We start from the raw sequence: 15,083 nt of genomic DNA on the forward strand, positions 1-15,083 counted from the left end.
GAAATATTACTCCTGAGTGCATTTGTGTTACATATCACACATTTTGATATATATATTTTTTTTTTGGTCGACCCACCACAAAAAAAAAAAAGCAAATGTACCCTCGCAATTCTTGTGCCGGCGTCAGGCCCAATTTCTATCTTCTGCTTGTGCCGCTAGGACCGCTAGCACCTCCTTTCAGAGAGGATAAGTGTTGTCACATTGCACAATGAACTCGTTTCTGGATGTTTGCTGTACATACTAACTCCTTTGCACGCACAGACGTGTGATAGGCAAGGCTTTGCCATGTTGACAGGTGACAAGGTGATTAAGATCCCAGGAGGTCTAGTCTAAGGTGTCAGAGGAGGCTTTGGAGAGGAACAGGATCCTTGACTATCAAAACTGGTGGCCCGACCTGGCTGCTAACAGCAAAAATAAAAAAAATAAAAAATTCAATCAACTTTATTAGTATATCATGATTACATTTCTAAGACATAATATGAGCAAATTATTCAGCTGCACAAGTTAAGAAAACAAAGCCACATTCAAGTAGACTTTATAACTGATTGTAGCTTTTAAAAAAGTTGGTGAAATAACTTTTCCCCCCCCCACTGTTTTAGCATTCTCATACCGGCACTCTGGGCTGCAGGTGATAGTTAGGTGCTCTGGTTGCCTACATGTTGCGGTAGCCATACACAGCCGATATCAGCCAACTAGCCAATAGTGCAGCACATATGAACCAAAAACAGAAGCCGTGATAATGAGCCTCTTCAGTTCAAGAGGGTCAATCATAGGACATTATGGAAAATGGCGTCAGAGGATGAATGCTGGTAGCCCCATGCAGTCGTCCGAATGCACCAACAGGCTGCAACTGAGGGTCTGATTCAGAGATTTACGGAAATCCGACGTTCACGCAGGTCAGGTCCTGCGATGTCGCTCGCAGTAACCCAAAACCCGCAGAGTGATTGACATGCTGCTGGCGTTGGGGGCAGCGCGCCATACAAAAGTGTCGGCCACGTATTCTGGGCCGATACCAGGGTCTGCAACATGTGAGGCATATTTCCTGGCCCTGGCAGGGGAGGTCAGGGGGCTATTCTGAGTAAGTTGGAGGCGTGTATTTCCACAAGACTCCTCCTGCTGCATCAGCATATATTAGCATATGGTGCTGGGTCCAAAAGTGCAGCAGCGTACAACCCCGAATCAGTTCATATGAACATAACTTTTCATTTTTCTTTAAGAATATTAAAATACTCCTTCAAAGTTGACCGATCAACTACGCATAGTGGAGACATCCATTTTGTCGGCTTGACCAATACATAGCCAATATATGTAGTAGGAAATAGTTCCTAGTGAATTGATAGGACGAAGATTGGTTCAGTCGACAAAATGGATGCCCCCCAACCGCTGTGGCTGATGTCTAGTGGAACGCTGCATATGAATCTGCAAGGTCTGTACTTGCATACATTTGGTTCCAGAGCATGCGCACTGCCAAAATGACTAGAATACGCTCCGCAAATGGGTGTTTGCGCCACACTGCTTCGGCTCCACTAAAAAAAACAAAAAACAAAAACTAAAAACGTGTTAGGGGAATCTGGGGCTTTCAGTGTCCACTGGTCCATGGGAGGGGTTCCTAAGTTGTGTAATGGATGATTCAGCGCTGGGCCTGATTTAGAGATGGTCGGTAATGCAGCCGCGCTCACAGCCGCCATTCGCAATGGCGGCTGCGGGAATAAGCAAATGCTAATGTTAGCCTTCCCTTTGTGCGGGATGAAGCGATGGAGTGTAGAAGCGGTGAGACGACCGCTTTCAGGCTGCGTGGTCTGTGCCTATGCGATCGTCATTGGCGGTAGCCTAGAATCGACTCTCCTCTAATCCAACTGAACTTGGAATCTGAAGCATTGGATTTGCGATTGGGAAGGGGGCAGTGTTCCCAGATACGCCAGTGACACACCCTTAATGCCCATGAAACGGCCTGTTTTTGTGATCACTTTAAATCACCCTGATACGCTCATGAATATTAAACCCCCTTCTCAAGTGTTCGCGATTCCGTAAGCAATTTTGGATGGTATTGTACACACTGGTTTGCGCATGCACAGTAACAAACTGCCGCTCAGCTGCGTAAATATCGGCGCTGCATCTAACTGAATCATGTCTGTAGCCTCCAGGACCACTTTCATATCACATACCTGATGGCCGTATTTCAACTAATATTATACTGAGCACAAAAACAGCACTTACCTCTACTAGAGCATGCCAATGAGTAATTGGTTTCCTCGGATAAGCCAACATCTCGTTCCAGTGGTCTCTTCCGAGTCCCTCAGCATCTACTCCGGTCCGACATACTCCGATGACCTCATTGTGTCCCACCCTGTGAAGTAAAGTGTGGTGAGATATGCTTCAACGCAAGTGTCGGGTTTATGTCCGACGTCCTACACCAAGGAGCCTCCTGAAAATTATACCCAATCGGGATGAATTATTATACCCAGTCGGGATGAATTAAAAAAAGAGGAAAAGGATAAGAATGATCAGGCTACTGAAAATAAGAGCGAAATGTATTTCGGTTTAAAGGGATGGAGAAGCTTACCTATCATAATCCATCACGGCTATGGAGAGGCTGACCTGGTCCATGTTCTCTGGTGGGATATCAAAGATGATGGCCTCATTGTAGACTGGATTCAAAGTGTTCTTCTTCGTGGTGGTCTTCCGTTTCTTCAACCTCCGGCCCTCGCACATTAGTGAAACTTTCACATAGGGATCTAGAATGGAGAGAAGGTCAAAAATGTCTTGCTTAGCGGGGAAACAGGAAGAGCCTTCTCCTAATTAAAGTACCACTGCTTCAAAAGAAGTATTAAAATAAGAATTGATCCCATACTTAGAATGCTGTAGGGAGGGTCAAATTCCAATTTGACTTTGTTTTATTTACAATGGAGAGATGTTTATTGGTACCAGAATATACTTATAATATAATTAATCCAGGAATTTGCAATTTCATATAATAGAGCATGAGGCTACCATACATGGTTCAAGAGAAGATGAGAGACGGTAGAAGATGGGTAGAGCTCCAATAGGATTTCTTCGAAGTTTTATAGGGTTTGCAGAAAATGCTGATAAAACGTGACGATTTTCCGATCATTCAGAATTCATGATGATTTATGTCACCACAAAATCGTGTAGCGTGCAACCGGTTATTCACGATAATCTGACCCTATGTCACCATCCTTGCGGGTGGATCCTAAAAAATTGGCAGATTTTTATTTGAAAAAATTGCTTAGTGGGTAGCGCTGATTTTGGGAGCTTCCACCAGGTAAAAAACCACCACGCTTATCGGAAACGCAAGGAAAATAGCTGTGGTACGTAGCCGGCATTTAGAAACAAAAGTAAATGATTTCAATTGGACCTGAGGCCAATGGCCAGTTACTAAGGAGTACATTTACTAATCTGAGAGTTTTTAGAAGTGAGTTTTAGAAGAGATGTTGCCCATAGCAACCAATCAGATTCTAGCTATTATCTTATAGAAGGTGCTAATTAACTGTTAAGTAGAATGGTTGCTATTGGCAACATCTTTTCTAAAACTCACTTCTAAAAACTCTCACTTTTGTAAATGTACCCCTAAGAAACTGTGTAATTGATTTTAATGACCTAGAATAGGCCTGGCCAACCTGTGGCTCTCCAGCTGTTTGTGAAACTACAAGTCCCAGCATGCCCTGCTACAGTTTTGCTATTAGGGAATGCTAAAACTGTTGCAAGGCATGCTGGGACTTGTAGTTTCACAACAGCAGGAGAGCCACAGGTTGGCCAGGCTTGACCTAGAATAAGCCTGGTCAACCTGTGGCTTTCCAGCTGTTGAAAACTACAAGTCCCAGCATACCATCCCATTAATCAGCTGGTAAAGCATACCTCCCAACTGTCCCGCATTCAGCGGGACAGTCCCGTTGTTTGGGGACTGTCCCACTGTCCCTCCTGCGAGCCGTAGTGCCGAGCGGCTGGGGAAAGTTGGGGGAACCGTACACCGCTGCTCTGCATAGCATGCGCACAGCATCTATTCACTGCATGGGGGGGAAGCCCAGCTCGGAGATGCTGGGCACATCCCTCATTGCTGCTGGCGAGCCCCCGGTTGGCTAGGCCTGACCTAGAAGATAACGATAAAACTATTTGGGAAGAGAGTAGCAGGGCCCTGATACTGAACAGCACGTTATGCAAACGCATCTCTTGCTGTGAACGGAGTGCAAATTAATTGCAAATTGAAGGCTAATGTCACTTTACGCAAGTCCTAATGCGTACGCACCGCCCCACTCTCCCGTATTTGAGAGCAGCTGTCATCATTATCATTGGCGTTGACGCCAACCACATGCTAGATGCAGGAGATCTGTCTGTGTCCGGCATCCAGAATGCATTCGCACTAACGCAGAATAGTGAGTAACTATGGCTACACGCCCAGTACTCACACCCACAAATCACCCATTTAGTGGCCGCAGAGAAACAGCTGTGAGGGGTGCAGCTCTGAATCGCGCGTACGTTCGCCCATTGGTCTTGCATAATATTTAGACTCAGGCATTAATATGGGTTGTAAATGAAGAGTTATGGGAGACTCACTTGAAAGTAGCCCACATAGAAACATATGATTTTAACATGAAATAGTCCAGCCCCCTCTACTATACACTCCGCACTGTCCTAAGTGAGCTCATTGTTGGAAATGCGTGCGCAACTTGTTGGTTTAGCAGAGTATATAATTAATACAGGCCACTAGTCCAGTGAAACTTAACCAGGCTGTGTGGTTTATTGAATAGGACCCTTACTCACTGTAACACTGGATATCCAGAGCATGAAGCAGATGGTGTAGCGGGGCAGGGTTAGGCAGCTCACCGACCAGTGACTGTCTCAGGTATTGTGGTAGCGGTGCAGGCGCTGGAACAGCGTTCATATGCAGGGCAACCGTCCTCCACTGTATCGCTCATACACCGTGAATAAGATGGTACTGTGCATGCGCAGTTATAGTAGCGGTGGACCATCTTAGTAAGGGAAGTGAAGTATCCCTTAAGAAGCCATTTTGTAGCGCACACTCCACTTCTAACAGTCTTGTTCAGGAAATTGAATGCTTTGCCTGAGACTGATCTTCTTCCATTCAGAGATTCAGGGGCGAAGCGCGTCTTACATTAATAAGATGAATTGCTAAGGCTTCACCATTGTTGTCCTGGTGCTAGATGAGAGCCGGGGGCAGGAAGTGGCCACCACTCTTCCTCTAACGTTATTGAATTTCTCAAGGTCACGTGAACTTTGTGAAGTTCCTGGGGAATAGCATACAGAGGCGCACGCTGAGTCCTTCTGTGAGAAAGGGAAAGCTTTTATTGTTCTTCAGGCTCTAGATTCAAATATAATGGAATATATAAAGGAACCTTTGGATGGGCTTGCAATTATGAGGTAAAACTTTATTAGTCTTGACATAATAGGGGTCCTGACACAGAACAGGGGAGGAGGTCATGGTACATTGTATTATTAATCAGCTTTGCACGTTGTGCTTCCCCTTGCTGGGTGTATGGCTCAGAATCAGTATGATTTACCGCCGGCCGGCCCGACAGCAGCGGTCCGGCAGGGGTGAAAACCCTGATCGTCCAAAGGTAAGTATTTACTAACCCTATTCTACCCCCTAACCCTAACCCTCCTTTAGGGGTGCCTAACCCTAAGTGCCTAAACCTAACCTCCCTTCCCCGCCGCCTCGGGGGAATTCCTAACCCTAACCTCCCCCCGGGGGTGCCTAACCATAACCCCACCTTCCCCTAGCCTAACCCTAACCTCCCGGGAGGGGTGCCTAACCCTAAGCCCCCCCCCCCCCCCCCCGACTGCTACCCGTATGGCTCAGAATGCATATCAATAATGGGTGCACGGTGTGCGGTCCACACCGGCCCATGGGGACCCACACTGCACCCCCTGCACTCATTTAGTATATTTACAGAAGTCTCAGGTATAAGTATCTGCCAGCAACAGAAGAATATAAGAGTAAACAAGTTTTCGGCTTTAGTCGGTGGAGCTGGAGTGGAAATTGTTCTGAATCCCATGTTCAGGGTAATTTAGCGCATGGCATTGTCACCGCTGCTAGAAAGTCTCCGCGATCTTTTAATCCTCAATCTCTGTAATTACGTATCTCATTCATTAGGTAAATTGCTCCCACTTCCTTGCACCTTTTTCAGAGTTATTCAAGTCATTCCGCTCTGAGCCGCGCAGATGGTAATTGGATGCAGGGACATTATGTAATCAGGGGCCTATTGTCAGTTTCGTCTTCGGGCTGAACTGCCGACGTTGAGTTCTCGTCCCCCAATTATCTTCTGTCCCTTTGCAGTTTCAGTCCCTGACACTTGGCAGCACTTAGTGCGGCGCTGTCTCCTCCGAAGGCCCAGCGGACTTTTTACACTCACCGCTGTGATATGTTGACTTTTGGAGTCCTATTATCTTCCGTAGCAGATTCCAAATTGTATAGACATCAGGGCTACGATTTGTTACAGAAATGGGGCCTTTCCTAGTCTTATCCTTACCCCGCTCTCCTGTAATGCCACAGGTCACACGGGGCCTCGTTACAAGCCTAACACACATCAGTACTATACTAAGGACTAATTACGTTCTACATAAACGGTCAATCTTCCATTCACTATATTTTTTGTAACAGTATAAAACTTTCAACCATAACATAAAAAATGTAGAATGAATGAAAAGAAAGAGTTAAAGTTGATTCGTAGATATTTTTGGCTCCATCATGGAATACAGATGGGTTCCGTGCGACTCGCGCCTAGCATCTTTCTTTGCGTATTTTCCACCGGAAAATGACACTCGGCGCAAGCAGAGTCGGTGGCTCACTCACGACAGGTGTCTCGCGCCACATGGCGTAGTGAGGCTAGATGTACGAGGGCACACCTGTATCTAATGAGTCCCTTTTCTATGTAAAGGAGCTGACAGACTCAGCAGCATTCTAGTGGTTAAAAAAATTAGCTGTTCATTTCTGTTTTTCTCTAGTTTTTGAAACTGAGACAGCCGCAAATAACCATACGATACTGCAGTGTAATTCGCATTTTGTATTGTCGACATACCAGACGATCCCGTGATATCCATCGCCTTCAGGTTTCGACACTTGATGACGGTCAGGGTCATTCGGCCGGCAGTAGGTAAATAACACAGGGAATACATGATCTCTCCGAGGTCTACACTTTCCTGGGAAAAAAAGGAAAATGATTTAGTACTGCAGCATGTTTACATCATTCAAGTCATTTGGTATCAGATTGAAAAAAAACATAAGGATGTTTGCTGTAGTGCAAACATGGAGGCCAATCTGATGATATCGTAAGAAGTGCCTGTTCAGGGATGTGTCAGGATGACGTCACTGAACAATATCGTCAGATTGGCCTGTTCAGGGATGTGTCGGGATGATGTCACTGAACGATATCGTCAGAAGTGCCTGTTCAGGGATGTGGCAGGATGACATCACTGAACGATATCGTCAGATTGGCCTGTTCAGGGATGTGTCGGGATGATGTCACTGAACGATATCGTCAGAAGTGCTTGTTTTGGGATGTGGCAGGATGACGTCACTGAACGATATCGTCAGATTGGCCTGTTCAGGGATGTGTCAGGATGACATCACTGAACGATATCGTCAGATTGGCCTGTTCAGGGATGTGTCAGGATAACGTCACTGAACGATATCGTCAGAAGTGCCTGTTCAGGGATGTGTCAGGATGACGTCACTGAACGATATCGTCAGAAGTGCTTGTTTTGGGATGTGGCAGGATGACGTCACTGAACGATATCGTCAGATTGGCCTGTTCAGGGATGTGTCAGGATAACGTCACTGAACGATATCGTCAGAAGTGCTTGTTCGGGGATGTGGCAGGATGACGTCACTGAACGATATCGTCAGAAGTGCCTGTTCAGGGATGTGGCAGGATGACGTCACTGAACGATATCGTCAGAAGTGCCTGTTCAGGGATGTGTCAGGATAACGTCACTGAACGATATCGTCAGAAGTGCTTGTTCGGGGATGTGGCAGGATGACGTCACTGAACGATATCGTCAGAAGTGCCTGTTCAGGGATGTGGCAGGATGACGTCACTGAACGATATCATTCAGTGTGTACACCCAATATCTTCCACCTACGAGGTATGTCTATAAAATAATGAGACTGTGATTCCACCTAGTAAACAAAGTAGTCAGAACCAGTTCTAACTGCATAAGTAGTAACCTTGAACTTGTCTGAACCTGCATGACAAGCAGCAACACTCTATGACGTTCAGGTGATTGTGAGTCACCATTTAGGGCCTGATTCAGACCCGCTCGCAAGCGCACAGTGCTCGCAAGCGAGTCGATGGTCGGACAGTGCACACGCCGCGTGCGCGAGCCCTGGAGTGAGTGAGAACTTCACTCGCTCGGGGCTCGCAGCAAAACGAAGCGGCTGTCGATGTTGATCGACAGCTCGCCCCATTTTGTAAAAGCAAGTCAAAATTCAAAGCAATGCTCATTGTTTTTTTTCGATATCAAGGGTGTAATTTTGCAAGAATGGGTTCCAGAAGGCACAACAGTAACCAGCATTATTATAAGGAAGTTTTTGAAAAAGCTGAGAGAGAGTCAGAAAGAAACGGCCGCAACTGTGGAAAAATAGTTTCATTCCTCACCAGGACGATGCGCCCGATCACACAGCACTTTCTGTGACCGACAATCACATTACTACACTTATACATCCTCCATACTTGCCCGATTTAGCACCTTGCGACTTTTATCTTTTCCCAAAAGTTAAATCAGTGCTTAAAGGGCCACATTCTGAAGTAGTTGATGCTGTAAAGAAGAAAACGGCAGATATGTTGAAACCACTAAGGTAGGTCGAAAACGGCAGATAGGTCGACCAGTGGAAAATAAGACTACAGCGATGTATTAGTGCAAATGGGGAGTATATTGAACGGGACAAACATTAAATTTGTAATACCGATAAATAAAGATGAGTTATTTAATCAGTCTCGTTATTTAATAGACATACCTCGTATATCGCTCATCGTCATCTAGTGTATATAAGAGCCTTTAGACGGCTACACACCGCACTTACGGCACCGCCGGACTAGTAGATTTTTGTTTGCCGCCCCATAGGGCTCCTCACAAAATTCCACAAGTTCGGGGCGAGATTGGGACATGAGGGGGGCAAGCTGCGGATCCGTTGGTGGCATTTCCATGCCATTATAATGCCAACTCCCCCCCCGGCGTCTAATTGAACCGACTCACATGTCTGAGAGTTGGTATACTCAAAAGGTATTTTTTGGTAAAACAAAAAATCTAAAAATTAACTCCACTAGTCAGTGGCTGATTTACTGTCTTTAGGCTGGCAGTGTGGCAGCTCCTACTTAATGATAATGTATTACTTAGTAGCAAAGGGCGGAGGGACACTTGGTACCTGGTCGAATTAAGGAAACACATTGCATTGTGTCAAAAGTTACATTTCCATTATCTATTTATTTAGCTAGCTGCACAGTGGCTAACAATGCCGATTCACAGCACTGGGGTCATGAGTTCAATTTCCGAACATGGGCTCTCTCTGTGTGGAGTTTGTATGTTCTCCCCATAATTGTCTGTTTTCCTCACACACTTAAACAAAATATTGATAGGTTAATTGAACTCAGACAAAAAAATAACACCAGTTTTGTGTGCGTATCATGGAATCTAGATTGTTAGCTTCAAGAGGCCATGCGAATGACAAATATTCTCTGTACAGTGCTGCCACAGCCTGGGCTAGTTCCCACTGAGCCAGCGAGCATGGGCTACTACCGCTAGAGTGGAAACCAGCAATAGTCTAGACAAGCATGTACTAGGAATGGCCATCAATGGCTTGCCACCAATGGTCAATGGTTTTGCCATCGATGGCAGAAGTCTAATGGTTCTCTGTCACCGAGTCTCAGTGAAGTTTTCTTTTATTCCCCTCGCCCACTGTCACGCTACTCAGCTCGGCCCCACCTGTGATAGGCCCGCCATGTCCCACAGCAAGGATGACCATTGATGTTTCAAACCATTGATGGTTATCCCTATATGGTTTCATGCCATCAATGTAAAGCTTCGAAGGCACCTCTTCGATGCTCATCCCTAGCCTGGTCCTATTAATAGAAGGAAACCAGCAGTATGGTTCATATTGGGAACCAGGCCCAACCTGGTCAGCACGGGTCTGGAGCCTCTACCGGTGGGGGTGCAAAATACATGGAAATTCAATAATGGACTGTGCTTATTGGGATAATAAAAAAGAATACTCATGAAAGTGCAAAATGTAATAGCATTGTCGTCGCTGATGATAACCCTGCCGGCGGAAAGTATGGCGGGGTAAGAGTATTAATCATCTCATGATGGCGATAACAGTAAAATGTGTTATCCTTTAAATTAGAAAACAATTAATGCTTTTTCTTTTTTGAAGAGGAAAGGTTTAATAATAAATGTATGTATTTTTAAAATGTGTTTTCTTACCCCTTGCAGCGCAAATACGCCTTGACTCGGATATTAGGGGTGCGTCCCTTGGAAAGTCTGAATACAAAATATCTCTTTTCGCTGATGACGTACTCCTAACCCTAACCTCTCCTCATACATCTCTCCCGAAACTTTTTCAAGTTCTGACTGACTACGGCTCACTTTCGGGTTATAAGGTCAACTTTTCTAAAACTGAGGGCCTGATTCAGAGCCGGACGCTCTGAACGAGCGCCCGCTCTGAATCAGGGCGTGTTTTTTTTTTTTTTGCGAGGCAGCCTCTTGGACGCTTGCATAGCTGTGGGTTACCACCCACAGCTTATGCGAGCGTCCATGATGATGGTCGGGCTTGCGACGAGACCCTTGCGGTAGGGTCTCGTTGCCGCAAGCCCTGGAGTGATATTGGCTCTATCAGAGCCAAAATCACTCGCACTGACATCACTAGTGATGTCAGTGGGGCCGGACCCAGACGGTAGGCGTTCCCATGGGAACGCCTCCGTCTGGGCAGCCACGCCGCCGGCACGCCCACCAAAGGGGGCGTGCTGTCACTCACCATCGACAGCACGCCCCCTTTGGTGTGAGACCCATAGCGACGGCTTGGCCGTCGCTATTCGGGTCTCGCGCATGCGCACTAGAGCACCATCGACGCGCGTCTGAAGCAGGCCCTGAGTCTCTTGCACTTAATATGACACATAGGGCCCTGGATCTCCTGCGTCAGAATTATAACTTCTCCTGCCACCCCTCTAAAATTAAATATTTAGGAGCCTACATAACAAACAATTACGACACTTTATACTCTGGAAAATTTCCCCCCTATGCTTAAAAAAATTAAACTGGACCTTCTTCGATGGCGTGATCTAATAATTTCCTGGTTAGGCAGGATAGCAGCAATCAAGATGAACCTTATGCTTAGATTACTCTACCTTTTCCAGACCCTCCCTGTTGCTGTTCCCAAATCAACTTTACACAGGTGGTTTGTCCAATTCGTATGGAAATCCAAACCTCCCCGCATTGGTTTTCTGACTCTTTGTCGTCCCACCACTAATGGGGGGAATGGATTTCCCGATATTAACCTTTATTACTATGTTACCCATTTAAGTCAGGCAATAGCATGGTTTACATTATCTCAAATACCCCGCTGGGTGGAAATTGAAACAAAGGGCCTGATTCAGAGCCGCTCGTAAGCGGCCGCTCGTTCGTTCCGAGCGATGTTAGCCCAACTGCGCATGCGTACGGATCGTTATACGCATGCGCTAACCAGTCAGTGCGGCCGAAATTCATGTGCTCGCAAAATAGCGAATGCCTGCTATTTTGAGTGACAGAAAGAGGCGTATGTGGGTGGTAACAGGGGAAGGTGCTTGAAAATGGGGAGTGGAAATCAGAACGCAGGCGTGCTTAAAGGTCAAAACGGGCGTTTTATGGGTGTGCATATTTAAAACAGCAGCGTCATTGACCACGTCACTGGGTTATTTTATAGTCAGAACTGCTCGCAAAATTGTGGTAGCAAACACCAACCCCAAGAATAGCGAGCAGTTCATACCCTTGTCGATGTACTCGATTAATCTAATAGCGGACATGACGTAGGATGCGAGCGGCCAGGGGGCGTATTTTTCAAAAAAACGAACGCAAGTTTTGTTCGCTCGTTCAGACATAGAGGCGTGAACAGACCGCAAACAGCGAACGGTTCATTTGAATAGCCACCCCTTGTTTTAGAACGAACGACCGCAAATAGCGAGTGGCTCTGAATGAGGGCCTAAGTTGTGTAATGTTTCCTCCAAATCTACAATCATAGGCTTGGCTTCACCTGATAGACCCCAATCTGCTCGCTCACACCCGGTTATCTCCTTTACATGCTCTATATGGGATTACTGTAAATCACATTTTAACACCACCACCTACCCATCCCCCATTACCCCTATATGGTCGAACCCAGCATTCTCCCCAGGCTTCAACCTTGCCCGTTTTTCTCCATGGATTAAAGGTGGAGTCAGGGTGGTATCTGATCTCTGTGAGTCGGATAGATGCGCCCCTCTGGATTCCCTACAGAATAAATTTAATATATCTTCTGTTAATATTTTTACTTATACAGTATTCAAATACGTCACTTTATTAATTCTTTCCCATTAATTCAATTGTTAGATCTCTAACACCTTATGAGTCTTTATGTCTCCGTAATCCTCTTATGAAAGGCATTATATCTGTCATCTATAATCTTTTTTTGAATGTTAATATATCAGATGCACCTGGCCATGAACTTCAATGGGAAAAGGATTTAGGGAGCCCACCAGATGAGGGCACATGGTCTGTGGTGCGAGAGAGGGTATCCAAATCTTCTATTTCCACCTTAATAAAGGAAAATGCCTACAAGATATACTACAGATGGTACCTGGTGCCTGCCCGCCTGCATAGAATGTATCACCTAGCATCTGATCGTTGCTGGAGAGGTTGCGGTGAGGCAGGCACCTACATTCACATATGGTGGTCATGTCCTAAAATAGCCAAATTTGGGATGAGGTTGCTGTCCTCCTCTCGGAAATACTAAAAATACCATTGACTAAATCTCCCTGGTCTTTTCTCCTTGGCTGTCCACTTGAGGGCCTCAACCCACATGCTGATAAGCTTTCTTCACATATCTGAGAATGCAGCTCGATGTTTAGTTGCAAGGCACTGGAAAGATATCAACCCTCCTCCTCGCCAACAACTTATAAATAAAATCTGGCATGTGGCGGCCATGGAGAAAATTTCAGCTTATCTCCATAACATCTCCCATAAGTTTCTTATAGTTTGGAGTGACTGGTTTCTTTACAATAACACCACACCACATGGATCCCTACCCTCAGGCTTTTCGAACCTTCTGCTTTAATGATCATAATCCACCTATTATCTGTTGAAGTCTGGACTCGGGGCCTGATTCAGAGCCGCTCGTAAGCGGCCACTCGTTCGCTCCAAGCGATGTTTGCCCAACTGCGCATGCATACGGATCGTAATACGCATGCGCGAACCAGTCAGTGCGGCCGAAAATCGTTTGTTCGCTAAATAGCGAATGCCTGCTATTTTGAGTGACAGAATGAGGTGTATGTGGGTGGTAACAGGGGAAGGTGCTTGAAAACGGGGAGTGGAGATCCGAACGCAGGCGTGCTTAAAGGTCAAAACGGGCGTTTTATTGGTGTGCATAATTAATACAGCAGCGTCACTGACCACGTCACTGGGTTATTTTATAGCCAGAACTGCTCGCAAGATTGTGGTAGGAAAAACCAACCCCAAGAATAGCGAGCAGTTCATAGGCTGGTCGATGTACTCGATTAATCTAATAAATAGCGGACATGACGTAGGATGCGAGCGGCCAGGGGGCTTATTTTTTTAAAAAACGACCGCAAGTTTTGTTCGCTCAGACATAAGAGGCGTGAACAGACCGCAAAGAGCGAACGGTTAATTTGAATAGCCACCCCTATTTTCTGGACGAACGACCGCAAATAGCGTCCGGCTCTGAATCAGGCCCTCGGTCTCCTCTCCAATTCCCATATCCCCCTCAACATATTTTTCCCCTCCTTTCTCTTCCTTCCTTCTCTTTCTTTTTCATCTCTCTACCCCCTACGTAGTTCTGCTTTCCATGTATATTTTTCCAATATTTTGTATTGCTCTATATGGTCTATTCTAATTAGATTGGATTGTTGATATATGTGCTAACATGATATCATACTGTTTTGTCGATCTGAATATTTCATATGCCTCTTTATTGGATTTTGTATAGTTGTATTATTTCACTTCTGTAAAATCTACAAATAAACTTGTTAAAATGTGTTTTCTTTAACTTGATGAAACGCAAAGACTCAATTAGACAGTTGTCTCCACAATATTTTCAATAAATTACAGTGATAATAAATCAGACTTATAGCGACAAAGGGGCTATTAATATTACATTTATTGATTAAAAAGAACGGTTTTCACTTGATTTTCTACACGTTTAATAAAATACATTGGACCTGATTCAGAACGGATCACAAGGCTGCGTTCGCACGCACCCGCTCGATGCGAAAATACACAGGCGTCACTTACCTGGGTGTACCCGGTGCGGCAGCTTGGCTGGGTGGTGCTCTTCTGCACGCCGCAGACGCGTGAGCGAGCGAAGAGGGCGTGGCTTTGCTCAACAAAGCCACGCCCCCTTATGTGTGCCGATCTTGGGGGCGTTCCTGTCCCCCTGTTCTCGGCACACTGTGGGCTTACCCAGTGCTCCAGCAGCTGCTGGGGCAGCCCACAATCTCTCCCCTGCCTCTCTCCGGGTACTGGCTTCTCGGTGACACCATCTGACAGAGTGACCAAAAAATAGCAGAGCAGCTCTGCTATTTTGGTGTCACCCCTTCAGATGGTATCACCCGGTGCGGCCCGCACCCACCTAGTGACGCCAGTGCGAAAATATGTTAATGAATGCAATAGCACGGCAACCGCAGCAATATACCAAGCCGCCCACTTCCCATGACATGCATCCACAAGCCAGCGAAAAACATCGGTAACATCGGAACCATATCTCCCGCACAAACTGCTAAACTTCCTGTCGCCATCTAGAGCTCTGGCTGCGTATGCAATCGCATAAACTTAATTATGCACACCTCTGTAATGGCGTTCAAACGCAC

The 15,083-nt window shown here is 45.9% G+C and overlaps 1 protein-coding gene across 2 annotated transcripts in view; it reads right to left on the reverse strand.

Moving 5' to 3' along the window:
- Positions 1–329: 329 nt before the first annotated feature.
- The window catches only part of SYT10 (synaptotagmin 10), a 79,214-nt gene continuing 64,460 nt past the window's right edge, over positions 330–15,083 (reverse strand). For both annotated transcript variants that reach the window (XM_088454880.1, XM_088454879.1), the window contains 4 exons: positions 7,056–7,176; positions 2,564–2,735; positions 2,218–2,347; positions 330–401 (listed from right to left, as the gene is read on the reverse strand). In XM_088454880.1, the coding sequence (XP_088311006.1) occupies positions 330–401; positions 2,218–2,347; positions 2,564–2,735; positions 7,056–7,176 (495 nt within the window). The remainder of the gene's footprint in view (positions 402–2,217; positions 2,348–2,563; positions 2,736–7,055; positions 7,177–15,083) is intronic.

Source organism: Taudactylus pleione, unplaced genomic scaffold (assembly GCF_031769625.1).
Source record: "Taudactylus pleione unplaced genomic scaffold, aTauple2 ptg000634l, whole genome shotgun sequence".
Classification (NCBI taxonomy): domain Eukaryota; kingdom Metazoa; phylum Chordata; class Amphibia; order Anura; family Myobatrachidae; genus Taudactylus; species Taudactylus pleione.